Below are 26,016 nucleotides of genomic sequence, written 5' to 3' on the forward strand. Positions count from 1 at the left end.
AATCTAAGCGGCACGGTCAATTTGCCACCTGTTTCTATAGGCTGGTGAGGTTCACAGAGAGTAGATGAGCCCTGGCTCCCATTCTTCCGGTGGCAATGCTGTGGAAATACAAAGACTTTGGTTGTGGGTTTGATAATATACTTTTATGATGGCTGCATCTTAAAAAATTCTACTGGCCCATTTCCTCCAACCACATTTTTGGTTTTGCTTTGTTCAATGTTTGCAACACAGAACCGCTAAGTAACCGTGAAAACCCAACATGTCTGGGTCATAGCTACAAATATGACTCCTCCCATAAACTCTCACTGCATTCTCAATATTGAGAAGGTGAGATCTTGTGTGACAAACAGCCAACAAGAGAGACTCACAAACTGATACGAGCTGTTTATGCATGGAAAATTCAGAAGGAGAATAACAAGTTCACTCTACACCACTAAAGCCATCCTCATGTCTTCTGGACAGACATGTCTAGTCGACAGGAGTCTCAGAGGAGCTGTTTTCCGACCAGTGTGTGTTTTCGTTCACAGCGATCCTCAAATATCTGAAAATGTCAGTGTGTCTCCGTAGGAGCATTCAGAGGGGGTATATTAGTTTTGTCCTTATCAGCAGCCATTTGTCTTCTGCAGCTCTGCTTCAGTCGTACAAGCGTGAAGGAGTTTAAAGGAGGTGATTTGTCAGAAACTTTTAATTACAAAACTTTCTAGTTTGAATTTAGGTTAGTGGTAAAGAGGATTATTGTGATGTTCTCTTGAGTCTGTAAATTTGTACTTTAAATAGAAAGTACAAAAAGAAAGAGCTTGTTTTTTGGGTCCTCATACAGTCCGTGTATATGTTGATGATGATTCCACGTGTGATTTAACCACATGTTTAAGACGTTTGTTTAACAGTTTGAAACTGAAAGTGTTGTGCAGCATGGACTACACTCTGGGAAAGACATCTGTGTGGAGCGTTGAGGACTGTTGTGGAATAAGGTCAGAGTGTAGTGTGGTGCAGTGGTCCAGAAGTACAAAACAGCAGCAGTTGGTCCTCGGCAGGACCAGGCCTCTCCAGCCTTCTGTGTGTTGCTTCCTGTCAGGATGTGGATACAGTTCCCCCACACAGAATTTGATCCCCAGGCAGATGTGCTGCTCCAGCGGTCAGGCATGGGAGCAATATACTGTGTGTGTGTGTGTGTGTGTGTGTGTGTGTGTGTGTGTGTGTTTGTGCAATAGTTATTCATGTGCACCACATGAGTATATCTGCCTGGTGATATTTGGATGCGTAGGACTACTTTTGTGAGTTCAGGGACGACTAGAATGCAGACTTTAAGAAGTGGAACTTTGAAATGATGAACTTTCCCAGTTCATGAGCACACAGTGATACTGTTTTGGTTAAGAGAAACCATGTAGTGTTGGAAATTCAAGATAATATCAGCCTGAAACATTTCTTGTTTTAAAGCAGCTACAAGGAGTTTCTAACTGGTTATGAAACTCTCAATTTAATACCGATGCCTCTGTATGATGTACAGAAGCAAACGGGACCATTAGCGAGATGATTGGCTATTTCTCTACACGTATTTTTCAGAGGTGTGGACTCGAGTCACATAACTTGGACTCGAGTCAGGCTTGAGTCACAAATCTGATGACTTTAAACTCGACTTGGCAAAATCAAAAAGACTTGCAACTCGACTTGGACTTTAACACCAATGACTCATGATGTTACTTGAACTTGAACATTTTTTACTTTAAAAATACTGGCTACCTTCCCTCAAGGCAATTTGGGAAGAGAAACTTAAGACATTTTTCCAATATGAGTTGAGTTAAATTTAACAAGACAGTACAGAAACATGCAAAATTCATTCAGTTTTTATACTGGTAAGTAGTGCTATATGCTGTGCAATGTCAATGTCAGTGCTACTTTTATATGATTAAATTGCATTGCGCTTGTTTTGACAAATGAACACTATTTTTAAAAAGCATTTGTTAATCTTGTTTGTTTAATAGATTATTAAAATGGCATTATATTTGGTGAAACGCACATTATGACTTGATTAGGACTCGAAACTAAAGGTTTAGGACTTGGGTCTTGACTCAGGGTTTGCCTGTTTTGACTTGGGACTTGAGTGCAAAAACTTGAGACTTACTTGTGACTTGCAAAACAATGACTTGCTCCCAGCTCTTGTTTTTCACAATGCCTGTCCCTAGTTCAGATTGCCCATGAAATCAGATGGAACGATTTACGGCACGCAGACTGAAGGCAAAGTGAGAGAATTTTATTTTTGATGTTATATTTTGTGGCTATTGCTGATACTGGGGCAGGATCAGCAAAGAGAAAAAGAAAAGAAAGGACAGAGGAAAAGAAAAATGCCAAAAGAGTACAGGTGAAAAACAGGAGTCAACCTTGCTTGGTAACTTTACAGATGGAGAGCATTTCAGGATTTGAAAGGATTCAAATCTGATCCTGACTTGGCCGTCTTCCTCCTAGACAGGTATGTAATATGTCTCACTGTCTCTGCTAGAGTCTGTTGTTCCCTCTGTTTCAATGCTGAGATCCCTCATTGAGATGGTCTATGAAATAATGGCCGATAACTGTTAGCGAACTGAGTTAGTAAGATGGAAATGAATGAATGAAAAATATAGAGGAAGCCCTATGCCTATGGCTGTTAGCTTGCATCTTAGCATATGATGCAAATTGCTGTCTGTTAGATGAAGGCTGACATTATGTAGTCTATGAATATTATTGATTGCTACGTTCCATTTACCTTGGAAGTTGTGGGGTCAGAGCTGGGAAATGGCATCGCTGTCCAGTACATCAAGTTGGAAAACCAAGATGTTGTCAGCAATACCAGTTGATAACCATGCATGGCGCTGCATTTTGTGCTTACAGTAGCAACATGTCCACAGATAGAAACTGGACAGGTTTTAATGAGATACAAATAAGACAGAGGTGCTAATTGACAGTACATTATTAGAGTTTTCACTACTGTTAACGTGCGGAGGAGCCACATTGGATTTTAAGGTTGGGATTGGTGAGGTTCCTCCAACTTTCCAGGTTGGAAATCAGACCTCAGGGGGCATTCCAGTTTAAATTTCCGACTGGCAACTCGGAAATCCTGACTTTTCAGTACAAATGGAACACACCATAAAACCACCATCGTCATATTATAGTTATTAATCTAACAATTCCACAAATAGATTAACGACTTCATCGCTATGCATCATGCAAACACTTGTGTTTAAAAAAGAAAAATCAAGATCTTTATGACACATGGTGATGGTGCACATGGTAAATGCGCTCCATATCCTGGGACACACTTTTGCTTTTGTCCACAGGGACAAAAAAAGTTCCTTGAGGTTGCCCACGTTATAAAGACCTTGAACAACCTTAAGGAAAAAGCACTTTTTTGGCCGAGGTAATATCTTGGGGTAAAGTGACATATTGTGGTGGTGCTATGGCTGCAGTCTCTCGGTACGTCTGTAATAGAGCCCAGCATTAGTCAGTGGCTTGTGGCTTTTTCCAGTAAGTCCAGACCACATGGATAGATAGACGAGCAGTGAGATGAACTGATGAGCAACGTGGACAGACAGTGTTAAAAAATACCTCGTAGTAGACAGGAACAGGAAAAAATAAGAGAAGGAAGGGCTGAGATAGTGTGTTGGGATAAGTGCCACATGTACACCACACTGTGGTTAATACAAAGCCTTGGTTTCATTGCGTGCCAGCATCTACACCTGTTCTGTGCCTATCAGTCTGTGTGTGCATGTGTCTGTTAGTCTGTCAGAAATTAAAGGTGCAGCAGTTTGGCCAGCACTCTCAATGGTTGCTGTGTGGTAAAGCATTGGATTTTATTAAACATATTATTATTTTTTGTTGGTAGGTTCAAGCCCTGCATGCTTATTTTAAAGTACAAGGGAAAGACAAGTATTAATACCGTTACAGTACATAGAGATTCACTTAGACATTAAAAATATGACATGTAATCATACATGAAAGGAAAAAGATGAAAATTAAAACATACCTTTATACAGAAATAATTGCTTGTAGAGCAAAATTTAAATCCACCACAGAACTCCTTGGTGAGAACTGATATTTGCATGATTATTTTTTTGTTGTCTTGTAGTTTCACACTTCTTCATATTAACCTCCTGAGACCCCAACTTTTGTTTGGTATGCATTTTTAATTTCTCCTAGCTATTTGGGTTCAGTGGGACCCGATAGATTCCCACTCTCCTCAAACGAGACGACAGTAAAGTCAGAATGTCTTTTAAGAAGTACTTTCTAATTAATAGTGTCTTAGCTTGTTACTGTTGCTAAAATTGGTCAAATTTATTGCCATATCAAACTACAAACGTTCTCAATCATAAACAATTTTCAACCATAAAAATTTGATCAAGTTTTGGACCTTGTCCACTTTTGTGTCGGGATCGGCAGCAGACTGACTTGGCAGAGATGGCTGCCATCTTGTTTTACATGGATTAGTGTATGGACCGTTTCATTGCTATTCTGTTGCTAGGGCAATAACTTTGGTCCCTGTTTACTTCCTGTCAGCTTCTGCATTAACATACATTCAAACAGGAAATACAAAGGGACCCATTTAGAATGTTTATGTTGTCTAGTTTGAAACGGTCTATTGTGGTCTTACTACCACTAGATGGCGCAAAGAAGTGCCCACGAATGACAACAACAGGTCTAAGTTGAAGAGGCAACAGATAGAATCTTTTCCTAAATATATCATTATGAAAATAATGTGGGTTGCACAGGGTAGTATACACAGTAAAATCAGACTATCAGCTTTTACATAGGTTACTTAGTGGCTTTGCAATAAGCTTCTGCCACCGGTGCCAAAATTTTGCGGAAAAAATTTGTTTTAAGGCAGATTTTTAAGAAGTGGAAGTAAGTAAGTAACATGGCTAAATGTTAGCTAGACGAGAGAGGACTGTACTGTACTGGCTGCTAGTTAATTCCTAGCTGGCCAGCATCGCAAATTGCCGCAACCAGGGACCGGGTAGCGAATGTTGGTCGGCTGACATCCTCGTTGCCATTCTACGGCAGCCCTTGGACAGTGTTACCCCCCTCTCTTCCTTCTGTTCTCTTCTCACTGAGGCAGCTATCGACGGACATCGCCCAGCTAAGTTACGCCCAGATAAGTGAACACTGGACTTTGCCTACATTTTTTTTTTTACATTTATCTCTGATCCACATGGTCAATTTGGTCATTGCGACAGTGCGACGCAACACCACTGATGCTAGGTGGCGCCAAGCTAAAAAAAACAAATCCTATCTGTTGCCTCTTTAAGTAGAATAAAGTATAAGATCAAGTTAACCCAAAGTTTGATGTCCTCATATGACACAGGATCGCAGGAGGTTAAATCTCTGCAAACACAACATGCTGGTCTGTTCCTCCGAGACAGAGCGTGAAGAAGAGTTTGTCTGACTACAGAGCCCAATACACAGAGTCGACAAATTATATTCTCTGAGAAATGCATGTTGTTGTTTTTTAAGAAATGAACATTTGTATTTTTGTTCCTCATAGAAGGGAGTTATCCTCCTAAATCACTGTATCCGTATTCTGTCATATGCAAGACCATTTATATATTCCTCTGCAGTGTTTTCTGTGATTTATTTGTAAGTTTAATACATCTCTGTTACTTTCTTCCTTTATGATGCAAGAGAATTTCTGTCTCTTTCTCTGCTCTTAGCATTTATTGGAATACAGCAGAAGTCACTCTATCTATGTGTCTGCTGTGTGTCTGCTGTGTGTTTGAGTAATTTGTTGTGGATATAGCAGCTCTCTGCTGTATTCACACTCTTGTGGAAGGTTTTCTCTGTGCAAACATTGTGAATCCCTGACAGTTGAGCTATAGTTTTTCTGAAAGTGGGGTTAGGGTTCAGCGTGAGTGAGGCAGGGTCAATAAATTTGTTGTGTCATTATTGCTGCGGGTGGTGGGAGCCTCAAAGTGACCATCTCATTCCTCCACAAAGGCAGTCTGGTCACGGCTGGTAAACACAGAACAGGTTGCTGGAAGCTGCAGGGTGAAAACAGATGACCTGGTGTGGGTGTAGCAGCGTAGACGGAGAAGAGAGTGTGGAATGTGTTTCTTGTGTGTGTGCGCATGTAGGCCTACAATATGTGCACATGTGTGTGTGTGTGTGTGTGTGCCTCGTGTGGCGGAGTCCTTTGAAGCCTGTAGGGGGTTAAGAGGGATGAGGGTGCGTTGGTAGGGTGGAGGAGGATGTATGGCCTCTTTGCAGGTTGGCTGCGACCCCCTCGGGGTCAGAGTGCACTGTGGAGACACTGGGGAAGATGTCTCCTTTGAGGAGGTGATTTATAATGGCCACCTGGAGTAACTTATCTTGCTTTTCTCTCATGTCCTCCTCTCGGCTTGTGATGAAGAGTCTGTGTGAAGGTCTCAGCTCAAAGATTAAATAGCTGAACTCGGCTCTTGTGAAACAACCGTGTTAATTGGAACACTTTGTGTAGAGATTTCTCCATTTTCCTACACATACAGTTCCCCTGTCAACATCTCTCTCCTAATTTGTAATGGCAGTAATTCTGTTTTACATTGATTTCCAGTTATCTCTTGATGGAAAAACAAAACCCAGTATTATAACAGTATATTCATTGATTGCCAGTGTGTGTCTGGATTACAACTTTAGTGGAATGTAAGGGTCAAATCACACGCGTCTCTCTGTGGTCAGAACAAATCCAGAGTAGTGTCAGGAACTGGATTTAGAGACTGATAGAGGACATTCTGCTTTTATTCCTGTAGACGAATTAATTACTTTCATGGGACGCAATTTCAGATAAATGTTTCAATAGTGCACAACAGTACATGCACAAAAGCTACACATGAAAGGGAAAAAAATGGTTTTAGTTTTCAATTTAAAAAAAACAACAACCCAAGGTCACATAACACATTCTCTAAAATGCCCACCACCTGACTCATCCAGCACTCTTGTTCCAAAACATTCTCAAAGGTGCTCCTGCTTTGGAAATTCAGCACACTTAATGCATGTATTTATTACATTCTACCAGGGCTGGGAATTATATTGATATTATATTGATATCATGATACGAGACTAGATATGATCTTAGATTTTGGTGGATATTGTCATATTGTAAATGTTGAATTTTCCTTGTTTTAAAGGCTGCATTACAGTAAAGTGAGTGATTTTATGGACTTTCCAGACTGCTCTCACTGTTCTATCGTTTTCCCTCACCTACTTAGTCATTATATTCACATTGCTGATGATTATTTATCAGAAATCTCATTGTGGAAATATTTTGTCAAAGCACCAATAGTCAACCTGACAATATCATCGCAATACAGATGAAGAAAAGATTGTGATATTTGACTTTCTCCATTTCGCTCAGCCATACATTCTACCTTCTCTACTTTTGCTGTTGCTTTTGTGTCATATTTGTTACGATACACTGATCATTCAAGTATGTGAACCTTGATTTAAGAACTGCAGCTGATGACCACCCTCATCATCATTCTTAAACTGGTAAAAGTAAAATAAAATCACTAATGTTTTGCCAGTGCTATAGCCTCCTGTTTATGCTGCCAGCTGCTTAATGGGAACTAGAGTAGGTGATTAGGGGATTAAAAAATATTTCATATTAAATCTGCTAGCTGTGTTTTCACTAAAAAACCCCTAAGTCATTAATAAGCTAAGTCAGTTAACACAGCTTAGTCATGAGTTTCAAATGTGTGGGTTTTGTTTGTTTGTTGTTTTGCGTCAAGGTCCCAAGATGGGCAGCATTTTGGCTGTACACATGGTGTAGAATAGATCTGAACAGTATGGGCGGCTGTATTCCAGATGTTAATCGTGCTTGTGTGCCAGTGACATTTTTCATCTCTCTTTTCAGTATTCTACATCAGTTTCTTATAGCTTATTTTTGTGTTATCCAGTGGTGTGATACTGTCTGACACACATTTGTGCAGCACAAAAATGTTTCCAGTCTGTCATAATGAGTCAGTTCATGACAGTTGAAGTTTGTTTGTATTGTCCTTATTAATTTTATAAAAGCGAGAGACGACCCCAGAACAAGGAAAGTAGGTCTGGCAGAGCAGATTCCAGACACAAAGTGAGGAGCTGATAGGCAAACAAAGGAAAAGATATTATAAAATGCAACATTAAATAACAGAGTGGGAGCTGCTGGATAGAGATCTAGATCTTGTATGGAAATGTCAATGTCAGTCTTGTTCCCATGTCACATTAGTATCATCGCAGGAATGACACTCGGCCCACAGTCATGCTAGCTCTGTCACCACGGAAAACTTGGCTGGTCGTGAGGAGGGAGGAAGTGTCACAGACCATGCTGATAGTGTTAGCCAGAAATGAAAAGAGATGACAAACACAGTGATGAAGGCAGAACATGAGCTGTCATCACTAATTCAGATACATTTGGAAAAGCTGAAGCCAGCCGGAGTGGAAGTACCCGAAGACGGTCTGTGACAAGCTGTGACTGAAGGTTCTCCAGCTGGAGTGTTACTTCTAATGGCTTCAAATGCACGCCACGCCACAGCCTGGCTGAGAGTGAGTTTGGGCTTTTAGGGAGAAAAGTGACCGCTGGATAACAGATTGACAAGAGAAAATGAGAGCATCATTGCAAATCAGAATGCAGCTCAATTATCATTTAATCTTGATTATCTTGTTTTCATAATCAACGAAAGCCAAAATCGTGATTGAAAATAAAATTTAATTAATCGCCCAGCTGTAGTGTGTGTGTTTGTGTGTAATACACTGACTTTCTGTGTGTGTGTGTGTCTAGTTTGAGGAACAGCCTGTGGAATGTGTGGGGGATGCAGATCAGATTTCGGGGTGACCTTGAGTGTGCCCCGTAGCTGACACAGCAAGTCTGTTTGTTGTGTGTGTGCGCGCGCGCTTGTGTGTTTGTGTGTGTGTGTGTGTGCAAGACCGAGACAAAGAAGAAAACAACAGACTACTACGGTGTAATAATTATAATAATAATGCTTGGTTGGTCATCGTATTTGCCACTATATTGATGCGATGGCTAAAAACACAATAAACATTTAATCAGCAATACTAAGTTGATCTTTTATCTTGTATATCCATGTCTGTTTAGATATGTTTTGAGTCTATTTACTTGCAGGATCATCTTTTCAGCATTAAAAACTAATTTAATTAGGCAGTTTTATGCTCTGATGTGCTTGTTCTTCATCAATGTGGTGTTTAATCCTCTGTTAGCTTAACAAAGATGGCCTCCTCCTCCTCAGCCTAAGTCTCCTGCTGGATTTACATCCTATAGCCTCTTTAACAGTCTGTTGAACACACAGCAGCTCTGTAGTAAACCTGCTCTTACATACTGAGCATGACAAACTCCCCACGCACACAAACCCCTCTTTGACAACAACACCGTCTTATGTTACTTAAAGTTCTAGAGAAATCCTGACATACTTTCCACTTATAAGATAAATCCTGTGCTAAGTGAAATACTTAATTTAACCCCCGAATGTCAGTGTTAGGTAGAAGTTGTACGCTGAGCAAATATGACAGTAAATGACAGTCAAACTCTCATTAAGGCTATGGTAAACCTGTTGTAGACGGAATATAAAAAATCGTATTTGACCATACAGAATGGTAGGAAATTTGAAGAAGAAGACGAAAGGGAAAACAAATTACGTGCATTTTTAAGATGATTTCTCAGGCAGCACTCTCACTGCTTTTATCTTTTCGGGTCAGCGCCTGATCATCCAAGGTTTCGCTTTCCCCTCCAAAGCGGGATTGTCCTTTCCTTACGTCAGCTTTCCTGTAACATTTCTGCCCCTGTCTTCTTTGCTCACTTACCGCCAGAGCTGATATGGACAGACTGTATCTGAATGCTTGACAACTTCATGAAACATCCCGCCTTGTGTTTTGTTATTTTGCACACTTGCAGAAAAAACCAAGGCCACTGCGAGGGAGGATCAGAACACCTCTGCAAACTTCCCCTCTGACAGAAACAGTAGCACAGATTAGTTTGGAAGGACACAGAGTACCACTTAAAGAACAGCCAGTGTGTTTACACTGTACAACACTCAGCCATTCAGCCTTTTCATCACGTCGTCCTCTGGAGGATTACTCATGTCCCTTTTTTAATGGCTGGTTGGCTCTCAGGCTGTTGCGCCGCTTAGATCTACTTACACCTACTATAGTGAAGCCCATCCACAGTATAAGGAAGCTATTCTTGGATTTTATGGATAGATGGAGCTAATGTAGGGATGTGCCCCTGTGATGTCTCGCCTTTCATAGTTTATAGTTACTTTTGTTATGCAGGATTTTTAAAGCAGATGAATAACTGATCTTACTGGTCTTGAAATCTGCAGTTTTATGATACAGATATTATTAGAGCAGAATAGAAGACAGTGAGGAAGACATCCATCTAGTGTGGCACAACACCGTTCAGCTCTCTGACCACAGAGGTCCTCAGGGATGAGCTGCTGTCTGAACTGGTTTTATTCTCCACTGATAAATGTATGAACCCTCAGTTGCTTGGAGGGATATAAAAGATTGCACATTGTGTTATAATAATCAGTGTTAATGAATAATATTTTTAACAGTAGTCATTTTTAATCAGTTACTTAATGCTTATGTGTCTAAGCTTTTGACTGTTAGCGTTATTGGTGTACTATGAAAGTAGATTATTCTTATTATGGAATAATAAAATGCTAAGTCTGTGGATTTTAATTATAATTTCCTCTGAGATACTGGCTTAAGCTTACATGGTTGAAAACTCCACTTAGGGCCTAGTTTTTCCTTCATATTCAATATTTGATTAAGTAGTTACATGTACATATATGTGCACAGTTCAGCAAAGTTCCAGCTGATAATGTTGGCATTACTGCTGGCTCACATTTACAGTCAGTCCCTCACACTAAATAAATAAAGCTGGAATTCCCTTTTGTTGAGCACAACCTTGGACTGATTCAACATTCAGTGGCACCTGCAACAGTTAACACTCTCTGGGATAAGTAAGTCCAGAGCAATAATATTTATCCTACCCCTGGTTTATGTGAATACACATGTACTGTGTTACTGCACTTGGCTCGACTGTGTTTTGGTACTGTAGTTCAACTGTATCTATTGCTTGCTGGAAATGTTATTCCTCCTCTCTGAAGATAAACACTAAGCCATCCCATATATCCACTAACCCACGGTATGCCTTGCTTTTTAGTAGTTTTGACTGCAGAGTACAGTAATGGTGTCTGTCAACAGTTGTGTGCCATTTGGAAATGAATACTGGGATGGATATGATTGCTACTGTGCAGGCAGAGTGGATACAAGGTGTTGGTATATTAGTGTACATTGGTATAGTTTTTGTATATTTGTTAGTGTACCGTATGTTTTAAGGATTGACAGTCTCATTGGCTAGTTTAGCATTCAACAGGTTTACTTAAGCATTTTAACTTAATTATCAGTTGTGATGACATTAAATTCTATCGTTGGTTTGGAGGATTTATTTGATTTATTGTAGAAAGAGATTAATAGGAACACCATTAATGATATTATTTAGCTCTCAAAGTTTCAGCTTTAAATATGATGGATACATCCTCTTGAATACATTACAGTAATGTACTCAGTGTTGGCGAATCTACTTTGAAAGCATAGCTTTGCAAGCTACTAACTACTTCACACTGAGTTAAGAAAGTAGTTCAAACTACTTTGTAAAACAAAAATCATATTGACAATGTACGTGTGATACAAAACCATTACAATATATAATACAAAAAAATAACTTGCCGGCATAAAATGCCACTCACTTGAGTTTGTTGCAAGAAGTGCCTACTTGTTCACAAGTTGTACATAAACCAAAAAACAAACAAACAAACAAAAAAAAAAACACTATTCATGGAAAAGATCAAAGAATGTCAGCTTTGGTTACGATGCAGAGGTTACGATATTATAACCCTAGTTCTATTCGTATAGACGGAGCCCTCTACTGGACTTCATGGGACTCTATGGGTATTTCTCCTCCAATTGCAAGCACACATTCGCCCACTAAGATTTGCATAAATGTAGCCGGCCAATCCAGACATGTCTACCCGTATACATGCAGAAGAGTATACAGGCATACACAAGGCTGTACGGCATCCTACACCTTCAATAGCAAGTAGCATCAACCCAGCCACACTGATCCTGACCAGCTGAAGGTTAGTAGGCATATCGTCATCATGGATGGCGGACAGCCTTTTGTACTGTGGGGTCTGCTCATATTTGTGTAGGCATGTCCTGATTGGCCAGCTATGCGAATCTCACTGGGCGAATGTGTGCTTGTGGTTGAAGGAGTATTACCCATAGAGTCCAGAAGAGGGCGGAGTCTGTGTGAGATGGAACTAGAGTCCAGGTGGGGGTATTGCACCAAGCAGGATAACTCAGTCAGGTAACTACTAAAATAGCATGCAACAACTTCAGTGAACATTCGTTAATAAAAAGCAAAAATCATTCCAACTGATTGACACCTGATACATACAAGTGTAGTTTTACAAATTCTACCTGCTGAATGCATTGCTAGGGCACGCCTTCAAGGTGGCCATGTTGAAGACAGCTGGTTAGAGGGAGTTCAATTACAGTAGAGAACCATTTGTAAAATAAATATTTAAAAAATCATTTCCTTTAATGGCCCCAAAGTGTTTGCAGTTTCGGCTGTTAACGACACAAAAAAACAGCAAAAAAGTACTTGAACGATTTGAATCCCTATGCTGGTCTCACTAGTTTAACTCCCGGCAAGCTACTGACATGTGTAGTTAAATTACTCGTGTAATTCCATGTAATAAACTAATCCCCAACACTGAATGTACTGCAGACTCGCACACATTTCAAAAGCACACTGTACATACTCACACTAAATACACAGGCACTTGTAGGCAGTTTGACATTTGTGCGTACACACACACACACACACACACACACACACACACACACACACAGCACAAAGACTTCTTTCTGCTGTTATTCTGGTTCCAGACTTCATGCAGGTACATTGAGTCCAGTCCAGAACAGCAGGGTTGCTTTCAGCAGCACATATTCACACATTCTGTGGATTGCATTGCCATGGTAACAGTGCCAGGGCAGGCAGAACCATATAATTCAGAAGACCCATTGGAAATGAGTAGAAATGTTGTTTGGAGACTTTGATTTATTTCATCTCTAATTTTCCTGAGGTATGTGTACTTAAGTTTTACTCCTCTGGCTTTGCTGGAGCCAGAGGAGTGTCCAAATGTTTTGGTCTGCTGCGGTACTAAGTCCAGTTTCTCTCTGTCTCTCTCTGTGTGTACAGCCAACATGTTGGACACCATGCTGCTGAAGAACGGATGGAAGGGGGACTCGGATCGGAGGGCGGAGGAGAGCAGCAGCAGCAGCACAGCCACAGTCTCAGCTCAGAACATGCTTTGGTGTCACTGCTACCACCACTGCCCCGACGACTCTGTCAACAACACTTGCATGTACGGTTTAAGCAGACATAACACTATGCCCAAGCAGTAAAAATAACTCATCATATCAAAGCTATTAAAAGACAACACAAATAATTATCTAAAGCAATTATCTGAGAGAATCCTAATTATCTGATTTATCTGATTAGATGTACATGTTTACTTTAACTGTTTTCCTTAATGAGATGCAGCCTATTATCACTTCATTAGCCAGCTGCCTTGCATTAATTAAGTTTCATGCATATGGCATGTGCTGTATGTTACAGAAATGTAGGTGCACATAATGACTACATGAATGTATTTTGACAATTTTATTATAATAGTTAAAAGATAAATAGATTTAAAACAGATTCATAAATTATTTTGACCCAGTAAGCAGTTTCATTATTGGATTCAGAGTTAAGGAAATACTACTGAACCCTGACACCTATGGTGTTCATGACATCAATGACTACGTTTACATGCACAAGATAATCTGTTTTTTGTCCTTATTCTGAAAAAGACATTACATGGCTGTTTACATGCAGCTGTACCTATTCTGATTTAACATGCCCTAACATTTCGTTTATCAGATCAAAATACGGAAAACTTGTGCCATTTGTTTCTTTGTGTCAAAGAACCTCCCTCTTTCATTCCTTCAACCACCTTCTTGAAAAGGTCGACGCTGCGATATTTTTGCATATCCAAAAACCTCCACCCATCCATCCATTTTCAACCCCTTATCTGAAGCTGGGTCACGGGGGCAGCAAGCTGAGCAAAGTATTATCTGAAGCTGGGTCACGGGGGCAGCAAGCTGAGCAAAGTATTCCAACTGTCCCTCTCCCCATCAACGCTTTCCAGCTCCTCCTGGAGGACCCTGAGGCGTTCCCAGGCCAGACGAGATATGTAATCCCTCCAGCGTGTTCTGGGTCTGCCTCAGGGTCTCCTACCAGTTGGATGCGCCCAGAACACCTCCAACAGGAGGCGCCCAGGAGGCATCCTGATCAGATGCCTGAACAACCTCAACTGACTCCTTTCGACGCGAAGGAGCAGCGGCTCTACTCTGAGCCTCTGGATGTCCGAGCTCCTTACCCTATCTCTAAGGCTGAGCCCAGCAGCCCTTCAGTGAATCCAAAGCTTTGCCTTCAAGCTCAGCTCCCTCTTCACCACAAAAGTCTGGCACCACCAAACCGCCGTTCCACCTCACGCTCCACTCTACCCTCAATCATGAACAAGACCCTAAGATACTTGGGGCAGCAACTCCCTCCCAACCTGGAGGGGCAATCCAACGTTTTCCAACAGAGAACCATGGCCTCTGACTTGGAGGTGCTGACTCTCATCCCAACCGCTTCACACTCTGCTGCTAAACGCCCAAGTGCATGCTGGAAACCTGTTGATGTCCAAGTCTATCACAATGTCTAAAAGGAGGTGTGTTTCTTCTTTGGACCAGAAATGTGGGCTTTTCTTTAGGGCATGCATGTCTACCCCAGCCCTGCAAACTGTTGACTGTCTCCGCGTCGCAAACTGTGATAAAAATTAAGACGTGTATTCCGAATGCGCTGTATACATGTCCAAAGAATGCTTCTAAAACTGAATAATACTGGCATATCCAACATGTCTTCATCGGAAAATGCTACATTAGAAAAAAAGGGCCTAATTTGGTGTATGTAAAAGGAATATGCTGTTTATATGACCCATATATACATGGAATATCAGTGTGCATGTAAACGGAGCCATGGATTAAAAGACTCCCAGATAATGTTTACTTATATGATGATTTATGTGCGTTTTGGTAGGACTGATGGTTATTGCTTCACCATGGTGGAGGAGGAGGAGGGGGGTCTGGCAGTACTCACAGCAGGTTGTCTGGGTCTTGTCGGCTCCGAGTTCCAGTGCAGGGTAAGTCAGATGTGTGTGTGTTTATATGCGTGTGTGTATTTCTTCCTATTTCTGCACTGTCAGTGTATGTGTGTTCTTCTTCATGAGCTGTTGTTAAGCCTTTACGAGCTTTCCTTTACTCACCACAGCTCTTTATGAGCCCTATTTAAATCAAACTTGTCCAGCCTCCCTATCTTTACACGCTGTAGGAAAAAACCTTTGGTATATTGTAAAATGCTCTAACTAGGATTAAGTGCGGCTGTAAATATTTGCTACTCTGGTGTCTTCTTCAGTAGAAATGCATGTCTTATCCGTGTGTGATAGGACTCGTGGAATGCACGTTCGAGGAGAGCTCTGGAGTGCTGCACAGATCAGGACTACTGCAACAGAGACTTGCATCCTACTCTTCCTCCGCTCATGACATCAGGTACGACACACACTTGTTCACACAGGTTTTCACACACTGAAATCCTGCCCCACTTGAGTGCCTTTTTAGAACGGGCTCGTTCAGGCCATGCCGGGTGGTGATGGGTAGTGACAGTTTAAACTGTTACAAACCACAGTGTGGTGCTGGAGTGAAGTGGCACATGCTGCTCCAGGGGGGCAGTGTGTGCGAGAGAGAGTGAGAGAGAGGCAGGTGAAACAGAGCCTGCAGCCTCGGCTTGTTCTCTCACCCTCTAATGAAAAGGACAGCCTCTCCCCGGGGCCTGCTTGAGTTTCTTGCCTCGGGACGGATGTGAGATATCTGTCCATCTGTTACTCCGCAACACACCAACACACACACATTCCTTCTCTCTCTGCCTGTCTCTCACTGCCTGTCTCTGTCACACAAATTCACAATAATGTTGTCACACAGTCTGACACACTTAGTTTTGACCTTCAAGAAAACAGTGATAGACTGATTTGTCAAGTCTGTTGGATGTTGGAGGGAAATAAAGGGCAATTCATTTTTTTGACAACATGGATTTTTATAGTTTTGGACATAATTTCTCTCAGTTTTGATATCACTGTACCCACCAAAGTCACCACTGAGATTTAAGAGCATGGCAATATTGAGACAACAAAGTAAGAATAATGCATGTTCTCCCCGTGTCAGTGTGGGTTTTCTCTGGGTACTCCGGCTTCCTCCCACAGGCCAAAGACATGCAGGTTAATTGGTGACTCTAAATTGGCCGTAGGTGTGAACGTGAGCATGAATGGTTGTCTGTCTCTGTGTCAGCCCTGTGATAGTCTAGCGACCTGTTCAGGGTGTACCCCGCCTCTCGCCCAGTGTCACCTTGGATAGGCTCCAGCCCCTCCGCAACCGCTAACAGGATAAACGGTTGCCGAAAATTAACTTTGTGTAGGGATAAAACTGAAAGTGAGTTGTAGAGTGTGTTGGGTGTTGGAGAGAAGACAGATTTTGGACAAATCTGTTGGTTTTTTGTTTGTTTTTTTCAGCTTGGGTCTCATTTTCACAGTTTTGGCCATCATTTCTATCAGCTATGATAACACTGTACACACCACAATAATCACTGAGATGTGAGAACGTGGAAATATTGCAACAGCAAAGCAAGAAAAACACCAACAGTTTAGCCAAAATATTGAAACAACTTTATTAAGAGGTAAAACTGAAAGTGAGAGCACTTGTATGTTGATAATAACCCCACAATCTACAGAAAAAGGCACAACTAAGAGCAAGTACGTTGAACTTTAGTAATAATACTTTTTGCCTTTCTTCCATAAAGGTTTGGCTAAAGCTAGAGCTATCCTTTAAGTCTAAGTCTTAAAGTCTTTGTCCACTAGTCCTTAGTGTGTGTGGTTCTTTCAACACCATGGACTATCCCCCCGTGTTCAAGCATCTGTTTGTGTGTGTCTGATTGGCAGGAGCGCGGCAGAAAGGCTAGAGTCCCAGAGCCGCACTGGGCCTCTGGGGCTTCTGTAGCGATGTCAGTGTGACAGCTGATCTGTGGGATTCAGGAAGGGGATGTGATCGATCTCACGCTGTGAGAGAGAGGGGGTGGCAGGGAAGGGTTAGAGGGAGGAAGGGGAGAAGGTGCTTGTCCCTGCCAATGAAAATTAGACAGATTGTGGAGCTGACAGCAGTGAACAAATGACTGTCGACACCTATTCATCACTTATAAATTTACAGACTTTCCATCTCATTCAAGGCATGATTATTAACATTAAGAGGTGGAAAAATAATAGAAAATGACACTGAAATAATAATATATGTCTTCTCATTTCTTAGATTATGTCGACAGCAGTATCCAGTACATGGCTCTCTTCATTTCAATCACAGTCTGCAGCATCATCCTAGGTCTCATCCTCGTCTTCTGCTACTTCAGGTAAGAGTCTTGAAGATGTTTCATGCATCCACAAACCAATTTACACTTCCTGATGTGCAGTTAGTAAACACGGCATCGCCTTTCTGTGGCAGATATAAGCGGCAGGAGTCACGACCACGCTACAGTATCGATCTGGAGCAGGAGGAGACCTACATCCCCCCTGGGGAATCCCTGAAGGACCTGATAGAGCATTCCCGCAGCATCGGGTCTGGCTCTGGGTCAGGACTCCCTCTACTGGTAAGAAGAAAGAAGTGCAATATGCTTCAACATCACAAGTCTCTCTTGGAACAGTTATAAATTACTACATTGTCTCATACCTTCACCTGGGGCTGGGTGAAATCACTTTTATGCTATTATTCTGATTGTTTTTTAAGGTATAATATATATATTACTATACACCAAATATATGCAAAATTACTATGTAAATAGTCACATTGACACCCTACATTACATTTGTAGGATTTACATTCACACATGTAAAATTTTAGCAACTCATTTTGCTTTTTGATCAAAATTTGTCTTAAATTATTTTGTAAAATTTTTATGTAAAAAAACAACAACACAACAACACTGAGACAGAAAATAACAGTGGTTTAAAATGGAAAGGACATGATGAATTAAATTTTTTCTTTTCTTTTTCTCTTTCTTTTTTCCAATAACCTGTTTCCAGGTACAGCGCACCATCGCCAAGCAGATCCACATGGTTAAGCAGATTGGAAAAGGGCGATATGGAGAGGTGTGGATGGGCAAGTGGAGAGGAGAGAGAGTGGCTGTGAAAGTCTTCTTCACCACAGAAGAAGAGAGCTGGTTCAGAGAGACTGAAATCTACCAGACCTTCCTCATGAGACATGACAATATACTGGGTAAGGTGATATAGCAAAGTGTGAAAAACATTAATTATTATAAGGACTTATTTCATTGGTGTGTGTGTTTCTGTAACCAACCTGAATACTGGTTCCATTTAACACAAGCTTGGGCTTAAATTATAGTGCCCCTTTACTCAAAAAGGTGTTTTTCTTATGCTTATGTCCCCTAAAATGTCTCACCTTGACTATACTGACCAGTATCTTTGCAAAGTTCTCCACCAGGGAGGTATTTTCACATTCCTCTACTGAAGGGGCCAATGTCAGAGCACTTACCTAAAATCTGAAATTCAAATGTACGCTAAGGAAGCTAGATTTCTTACGTCACTAATACGAAAGCCGATCTGATTGCTGTCTAATAAGGGAGCACATATTGTCAGGGGAACAAACTTTGCCACACTGGCAAAGACACCTGAAACCAGCAATGGTGGACTGGTGGTAGACTTGTAGACTGTTCAGTTCTTGAATGTAAACCCGACCAACGTGACCTCATCTAACATCATGGCAGATCGTTGATTGAGCGTTATCGCTGTGTCAGTCACTGCCAGGCCAAGCTAACAAGCTAACAAGCTAACAAGCTGACACATAAAGATGCTACGCTTACCATTCTGATACATCTGCTTATCACCAGTTTTGGTGGTCAACAGATTTCTTATCTGAACCTAGGTCTGATTGAGGCTCAGACATGTTTGACTGGATCCCTCCTATGTTTTCTCTACAGCTACATCTTGATGTTCACTTTCACTTTCACGAGTCAACCTAATGCCAGTCTTGCATAGCCATACCTATATCCACACTTTGTTTTAGCACTGTGGCACCACTACCTGAGTGTAGAGGGCAGAAGTGAAACCTAGCACAGGCACCAGTGGTGGATAGGGTGCAAGGCCAGATCCAGAATTTCTCAGTAAGGGAGAAAGACAGCTGCTTCCAGCTCCTTTTTTTACTTTTTATGTGGGGGAACTATGTTAGACAAAGTATTAATCACAGAGTATTTTTACATAGCCTACTTAAAAACATGTCTGGAGGGGGACGTAAAGGTAAACCCACAGCAGAGCGAGTGAGATGTTCCCAAAATTGACTCACATCATTTGTGTTATTTTCCTGTCATCCCTCTCTTTCCAACCCCCAGGATTCATCGCAGCAGATATTAAAGGAACCGGCTCGTGGACTCAGCTCTACCTAATCACAGACTACCACGAGAACGGATCTTTATACGACTACCTCAAGTCTAACACCTTAGACGTCAAGGCTCTGCTGAAACTGGCCTACTCGTCCATATCGGGCCTGTGTCACCTGCACACTGAGATCTATGGCACGCAGGGCAAGCCGGCCATCGCACACAGAGACCTGAAGAGTAAAAACATCTTGGTGAAAAAGAACGGATTCTGCTGTATAGCAGACCTTGGACTGGCTGTCAAGTTTAACAGGTAGAGAATATATTTTGGATTTTTGAACACTTTTAGTCTATCTTGGAGATTTCACAAAATATCTTTAATCAATTTCTGTTTCTCCTCTCTGTCTCAGTGACACCAATGAGGTGGATATCCCTCCCAACCTACGAGTTGGTACCAAGCGCTACATGCCGCCTGAAGTGCTGGAAGAGACCCTGAACAGGACGTACTTCCAGTCTTTTATAATGGCTGACATGTACAGTTTTGGCCTCATCCTTTGGGAGATGGCGCGACGTTGCATCTCCGGAGGTAAGGACGGAAATCTAGCTGTTTTTTTATATCGCATTATCTAAATCTGTCTTGATGTTTTCTTCATGATACTACTTATTCCCCTTTATCCGTGTTTTTTCCTGAAGGTATTGTGGAGGAGTATCAGCTGCCCTATCACGACCTTGTGCCCACTGATCCGTCCTATGAGGACATGAGAGAAGTCGTCTGCATTAAGAAACAAAGACCTTCGTTTGCTAATCGCTGGAGCAGTGATGAGGTATTCTAAATATTTTCTGATACTGCTTTCAAACAATGCATATTTTTAGAAGACTTTATGGCTTTATTATAGGTTAATAACTTATTTATTAATGTATTATAGAGCAGTTATAAGCCATTAAAAAACACCTTGAGGAAAAAATGTTATATATTCTTCTCCACATTTATTACTAAGCAGAGCGGCCTATTAGAAAGTGAGTGAATCATTAGTGATGGTTTTTCACATGATAAAACAGCTTTTAAAAAAATGTCATTAAAAAGTGTTGTTTTATTCTTACGTATCTGTACATGTGTACCCTCAGTGTCTACGGCAGATGGGAAAGCTGATGTCCGAGTGCTGGGCTCACAGCCCGGCCTCTCGCCTCACAGCTCTGAGGGTGAAGAAGACCCTGGCGAAGATGTTAGAGACTCAAGACATCAAACTGTGACAAAGAGCTAAGAGAGGCGCTCTTCTCATCACCAGAGACTTGTCACTGCCACTGGCACAGCGCCACTTACACTGGCCAATAAGAAGAAAGGGAAGAAAAAAAAAAAGAGACTGTGAAAGATAGGACAAAGGAAACTGACAGCGAGGATGAGTGATGGAGATAACAGCCGACGGGGAGCGAGAGAAATGAGAGGCAAAAGATTTATTATGTCAGGGGAGATCTGGCCTCCCACCGTCTGAGCCGCCTCTGCCTCAGACCAAATGTTCAGGTTGTGCTTTCTGTGAAAGCTGAGTGGTTGTCGGGTCCCGACGGTCCAGGTGGGCGCGCTGACGGGGACCCTCGCAGGAGAGGAACACTTAAATCCCTCTGATGAGTTCTAAACAGCGGGAGCTCCTGCTCTGCCCTGAAAGCCATACAGCAGTATTGTATGTGCAGTCTTTTGTACTGTCACAGCTGCCTTTGTGTTTTAGTTTTTTGACTCAGTCACTGTCATCCATCCAAAGAAATGTCTAGTTCATGCTCAGTGACGTCATTGTCAGTGATATTATTATAATTATTATTGTTATTATTATTATTATTAATGAACTGAAGTAAGACTAAATTAATGGTATATATATATATTTGTCCAGCAGCAACAGAAAAGACAGAACATTTACACAAGTAAGACTTAAGCATCAGACTCTTATGTCACTGATGAATTTGTGAGCTGAGACCTTGCTCTTCCTTCCCATTATGGTTCATTTGTACATAATGGAGCTGAAATCGATTGATATTATTGTCTTGCTGGATGTTAAAATGTGTTTTTGATGATTTATCTGTGTACAGAATTATGTCCCGTCCACTCTACCACTATGGCATGTGCCTTATTTAATCTGTACATATGTGATTAATGAGAGTGTATGAGTGGATCTGGATAACATTCCCCAATAAAATGTCTAAGCGTCTCCAAGGCTGGTCTATTTGTGTCGAACACTGGTGTGTGATATTGCAAACAAACAACAACCCCACGCTTGGTTTTCAATGTTGCATATAAATATAATTTATTATTAGTCTTAAAAATTCTTTCTTACACTTTGTACAATAACTTGACAGATGAAATGCAAGCAGTTGCGAGGAACATCATGAGTGCCAGAAACAGACAGGCTACATTCTCACTATACACAATAATAATCATGAAGCTGAAGAACAACTAGGAAATGCAAAAAGGCGAGCCCACTGAGAATGTAAAGATTGTTCAGAAAGATGCAGAGTTTGCATAGACGGCTTTACGAAAACTGAGACAACTGCCATTAAGAAAAAACAAAAAAACAAAAACAAGAACCAACCAAGAACACTTGGAACAGTCACAAGTGCTGCTGCATCAAAGGAATGTTGCATTTACAACTACCACTAATTTTTATGCACACAGTCGGTGTCACGTAACATTGATGGCTTCTGTCGTTAATGTACAAACACAGAAGTATCTGTTCTCCAAAATCACAGATGAAAGTCATTTCATTCTGAACACAAGAAATGTCGTTTGATATTTAGGTGAACGCCCTCTGTAATAAATTTAACCTCATACACTGTATGTCAATTATTTGGTAAAAAGCAGTTGTATTTAGTTACATTGGTCCTACAAAAATATACTTATTTGAGTCCCCTTTCTACAGTATCTACCTCTCCTCTCTGCCTGGTCTCTTTCATGTAGATGATATATTTAACAACGTACAAATCTTCAGCATCACTCATGATTTTTATTCCGTTGGGAAACTGTCTTGATCACCCTCTATTTGGAGCGATAGTGACTGATGTAATTAGCCAAATGACCTGATAATAAACATGCAAACAAAGTAAAGAAAAATCCTAACCAATGCAACTTATCAAAAATATTTTAAAGATAAAAAACATGTAAAAGGAGCAAACATAATTCAAAATCAATAATTATACATAACATGAATAAAAAGTATTAAGAGTAGTTACGACAGCGACACTAAAGCTGTAAAATGGTTACATCATTGATTTCCTTCTGTACATGTAAATGAGTCATTACTGCAAGAGTCCACCGGGAGGTGCTATGATACAGCCAAACATAATGGAGGAGGAAACAAATGTGAGGGCAAAATATTCCATAACAGGCAGCATAAAATACAAAAAACAAAAACAAAAAAAAGATATGTATAAATAGGCATATTATTAAATACTATGTTATCACAGAACACATACTCATCCATGGAGTTGCTATGGAGACTGGTTTTGGAAAGTGAGCGATGCTTCCTCTGATCCAAGTCTTGCTCCTTTGACCTTTGATAGCGTCTCACTACTCAAACTGTTGTCTATGGCAAGGGCATCATCCACATATCCGCACAGTCCATCCAAATAACCGGACAACTGTTTCCAAGGAAACTAGATCCAAAAATATCAAGTTGTCGTACCAGAAAGAGAGAGAGCGGAACAGCCAGAGAGAAATGACAGAGATTCTTGTTTACCCTCCAAGTTTTTACACCTTTTGTTGCCAATGTTTAACTGGGTCATGGCTGAGTAGACCTAGCTGTTTCTTTCTTCTTACTTCTCTGAGTGCTCTCACTCACACACACACATACACACACAGAGGATCTGTGAGTGTGTATGTGCATTTGTCAGTGTGATGCCAAATGACTCGCCTGCTTTACGGCGTCCCCCTCTCTTATTTTCTTTTTATGTCTTCTTACTCCCTGGAATGTCACACTCCCTGGTGGGCAGGTGTCAGTGTTCAGTCGCTGCAGGAACAAGGCTGTCATGGCGCCCCATCTCCTCCAGTACCTGAGCCAGGCGGCTAAGGTTGCCATCAGGAAAATGCTGGGCCTCCCACAAGTCCAGGATCACTCCTGTAGGACTGGATTTGGTGGCAAAGTAGTTGAGATACCTGAGTGAAGGATTGTGACAAAACAGAGAGAAATGGGTAAGAAAAAGGAGTTGAACTGTGACTGGGTTTACTTGAATAATAAAACTGGACTTGGCTGTTGGGCTGACATAATTGCAAAATGATTTCAACATTTTTAGCACAGCCATTTGTAGCATCCGAAAGACCTAATCACCTGTACTGTATAATGTTAGGGGTGGGACCACTTTCAATGTACTCCTTCTACAGTCTAACCCTCCAGAAGGGTCTGTGGGGAATTTACCCTGGAAAGTGTTTTTATGACGTACTATACCATGACTGTTTCATGACTTTTTATGACTTTTTGTGACATAACAAACAATAATGTTTTGGTACTTTTGAAAACATACCATACTATGATTTTTTTTTTTATGACATAATGTACTGACTTTTTATTGTGATTTCTGACAACATACTATAATATGACATTTTTTTTATGAAATTCTATGCTATACCTTTTTTTTGGAAATACTGTAAAATGACTTTTTTGCTTTTATGACATATTACACTATGACTTTTTTTATTGTTTTTTGATGACATAACATGACTTTTTCTTTTTTACTTTTTACGACATACTATACTATGACTTTTTTGGTGATTTTTTCCTCACACTATATTATGACTTTTTTTTGGTGATTTCCAACGACATACTATACTATGACATTTTTCATGTTTTTGACGACATACTATACTATGACTTTTTTTCATGGTTTTCGATGACATACTATACTATGACATTTTTTTCATGATTTTGGACGACATACTATATTATGACATTTTTCATGTTTCTTGATGACATACTATACTATGACTTTTTTTTCATGATTTTGGACGACATACAATACTATGATTTCTTTTCATCGATTCTGACGACATACTATATTATGACATTTTTCATGTTTTTTGACGACATACTATACTATGACTTTTTTTTCATGATTTTGGATGACATACTATATTATGACATTTTTTCATGATTTTGGACGACACACTATACTATGACTGTTTTTCATCGATTCTGACGACATACTATACTATGACTTGTGTTCTTGGTTTTGGACGACATACTATACTATGACTTTTTTTAATGTTTTTGGACGACATACTATACTATGACTTGTTTTCATGTTTTTGGACGACATACTATACTATAACTTTTTTTAATGTTTTTGGATGACATACTATACTATGACTTGTTTTCATGTTTTTGGACGACATACTATACTATGACTTTTTTTCATGTTTTTTGACGACATACTATACTATGACTTGTGTTCGTGATTTTGTACGACATACTATACTGTGACCTTTTTTCATGGATTTTGGACGAGATACTATACTATGACTGTTTTTCATGGTTTTGGACGTCATACTATACTATGACTGTTTTTCATGGTTTTGGATGACATACTATACTATGACTATCTTTTCAAGATTTTGGACGACATACTATACTATGACTTTTTTTTCATGATTTTGGACGACATACTATACCATGACTTTTTTTCATGTTTTTGGACAACATACTATACTATGACTTTTTTTCATCGATTCTGACGACATACTATACTATGACTTTTTTTTATCGATTCTAACGACATACTATACTATGACTTTTTTTTCATGATTTTGGACAACATACTATATTATGACTTTTTTTCATCAATTCTGACGACATACTATATACTATGACTTCTGTTCATGGTTTTGGATGACATACTATACTATGACTTTTTTCATCGATTCTGACGACATACTATACTGTGACTTGTGTTCATGATTTTGGACGACATACTATACTATGACTTTTTTTCATGTTTTTTGACGACATACTATACTATGACTTTTTTTATCGATTCTGACGACATACTATACTGTGACTTGTGTTCATGATTTTGGACGACATACTATACTATGACTTTTTTTCATGTTTTTTGACGACATACTATACTATGACTTTTTTTCATGTTTTTTGATGACAGACTATACTATGACGTTTTTTCATCGATTCTGACGACATACTATACTATGACTTTTTTTTTATCGATTCTGTTGACATACTGTACTATGACTTGAGTTCATGGTTTTGGACGACATCCTATCCTGTGACCTTTTTTCATGGATTTTGGACGACATACTATAATATGACTTTTTTTCATGATTTTGGACGACATACTATACTATGACTTTTTTTCATGATTTTGGACGACATACTATATTATGACTTTTTTTCATGGCTTTGGACGACATACTATAATATGACTTTTTTTTCATGATTTTGGACGAC

The 26,016-nt window shown here is 40.2% G+C and overlaps 2 protein-coding genes across 4 annotated transcripts in view; one reads left to right on the forward strand and one right to left on the reverse strand.

The window, feature by feature from the left end:
* bmpr1bb (bone morphogenetic protein receptor, type IBb) overlaps nt 1-21,792 on the forward strand; it is a 76,480-nt gene extending 54,688 nt beyond the window's left edge. The window contains exons 5-14 of the mRNA XM_050052916.1: nt 13,265-13,430; nt 15,194-15,296; nt 15,600-15,702; nt 17,506-17,602; nt 17,695-17,839; nt 18,273-18,465; nt 19,595-19,892; nt 19,990-20,165; nt 20,273-20,403; nt 20,705-21,792. Of these exons, the coding sequence (XP_049908873.1) occupies nt 13,265-13,430; nt 15,194-15,296; nt 15,600-15,702; nt 17,506-17,602; nt 17,695-17,839; nt 18,273-18,465; nt 19,595-19,892; nt 19,990-20,165; nt 20,273-20,403; nt 20,705-20,830 (1,538 nt within the window). The 3' untranslated portion in view covers nt 20,831-21,792. The remainder of the gene's footprint in view (nt 1-13,264; nt 13,431-15,193; nt 15,297-15,599; nt 15,703-17,505; nt 17,603-17,694; nt 17,840-18,272; nt 18,466-19,594; nt 19,893-19,989; nt 20,166-20,272; nt 20,404-20,704) is intronic.
* Nucleotides 21,793-21,851: 59 nt separating this feature from the next.
* The window catches only part of unc5cb (unc-5 netrin receptor Cb), a 146,048-nt gene continuing 141,883 nt past the window's right edge, over nt 21,852-26,016 (reverse strand). For all 3 annotated transcript variants that reach the window (XM_050052914.1, XM_050052913.1, XM_050052915.1), the window contains one exon: nt 21,852-23,714. In XM_050052914.1, coding sequence (XP_049908871.1) covers nt 23,555-23,714 — 160 coding nt within the window. In that variant the 3' untranslated portion in view covers nt 21,852-23,554. The remainder of the gene's footprint in view (nt 23,715-26,016) is intronic.

The sequence above is a fragment of the Epinephelus moara genome, chromosome 9 (assembly GCF_006386435.1).
Source record: "Epinephelus moara isolate mb chromosome 9, YSFRI_EMoa_1.0, whole genome shotgun sequence".
NCBI lineage: Eukaryota > Metazoa > Chordata > Actinopteri > Perciformes > Serranidae > Epinephelus > Epinephelus moara.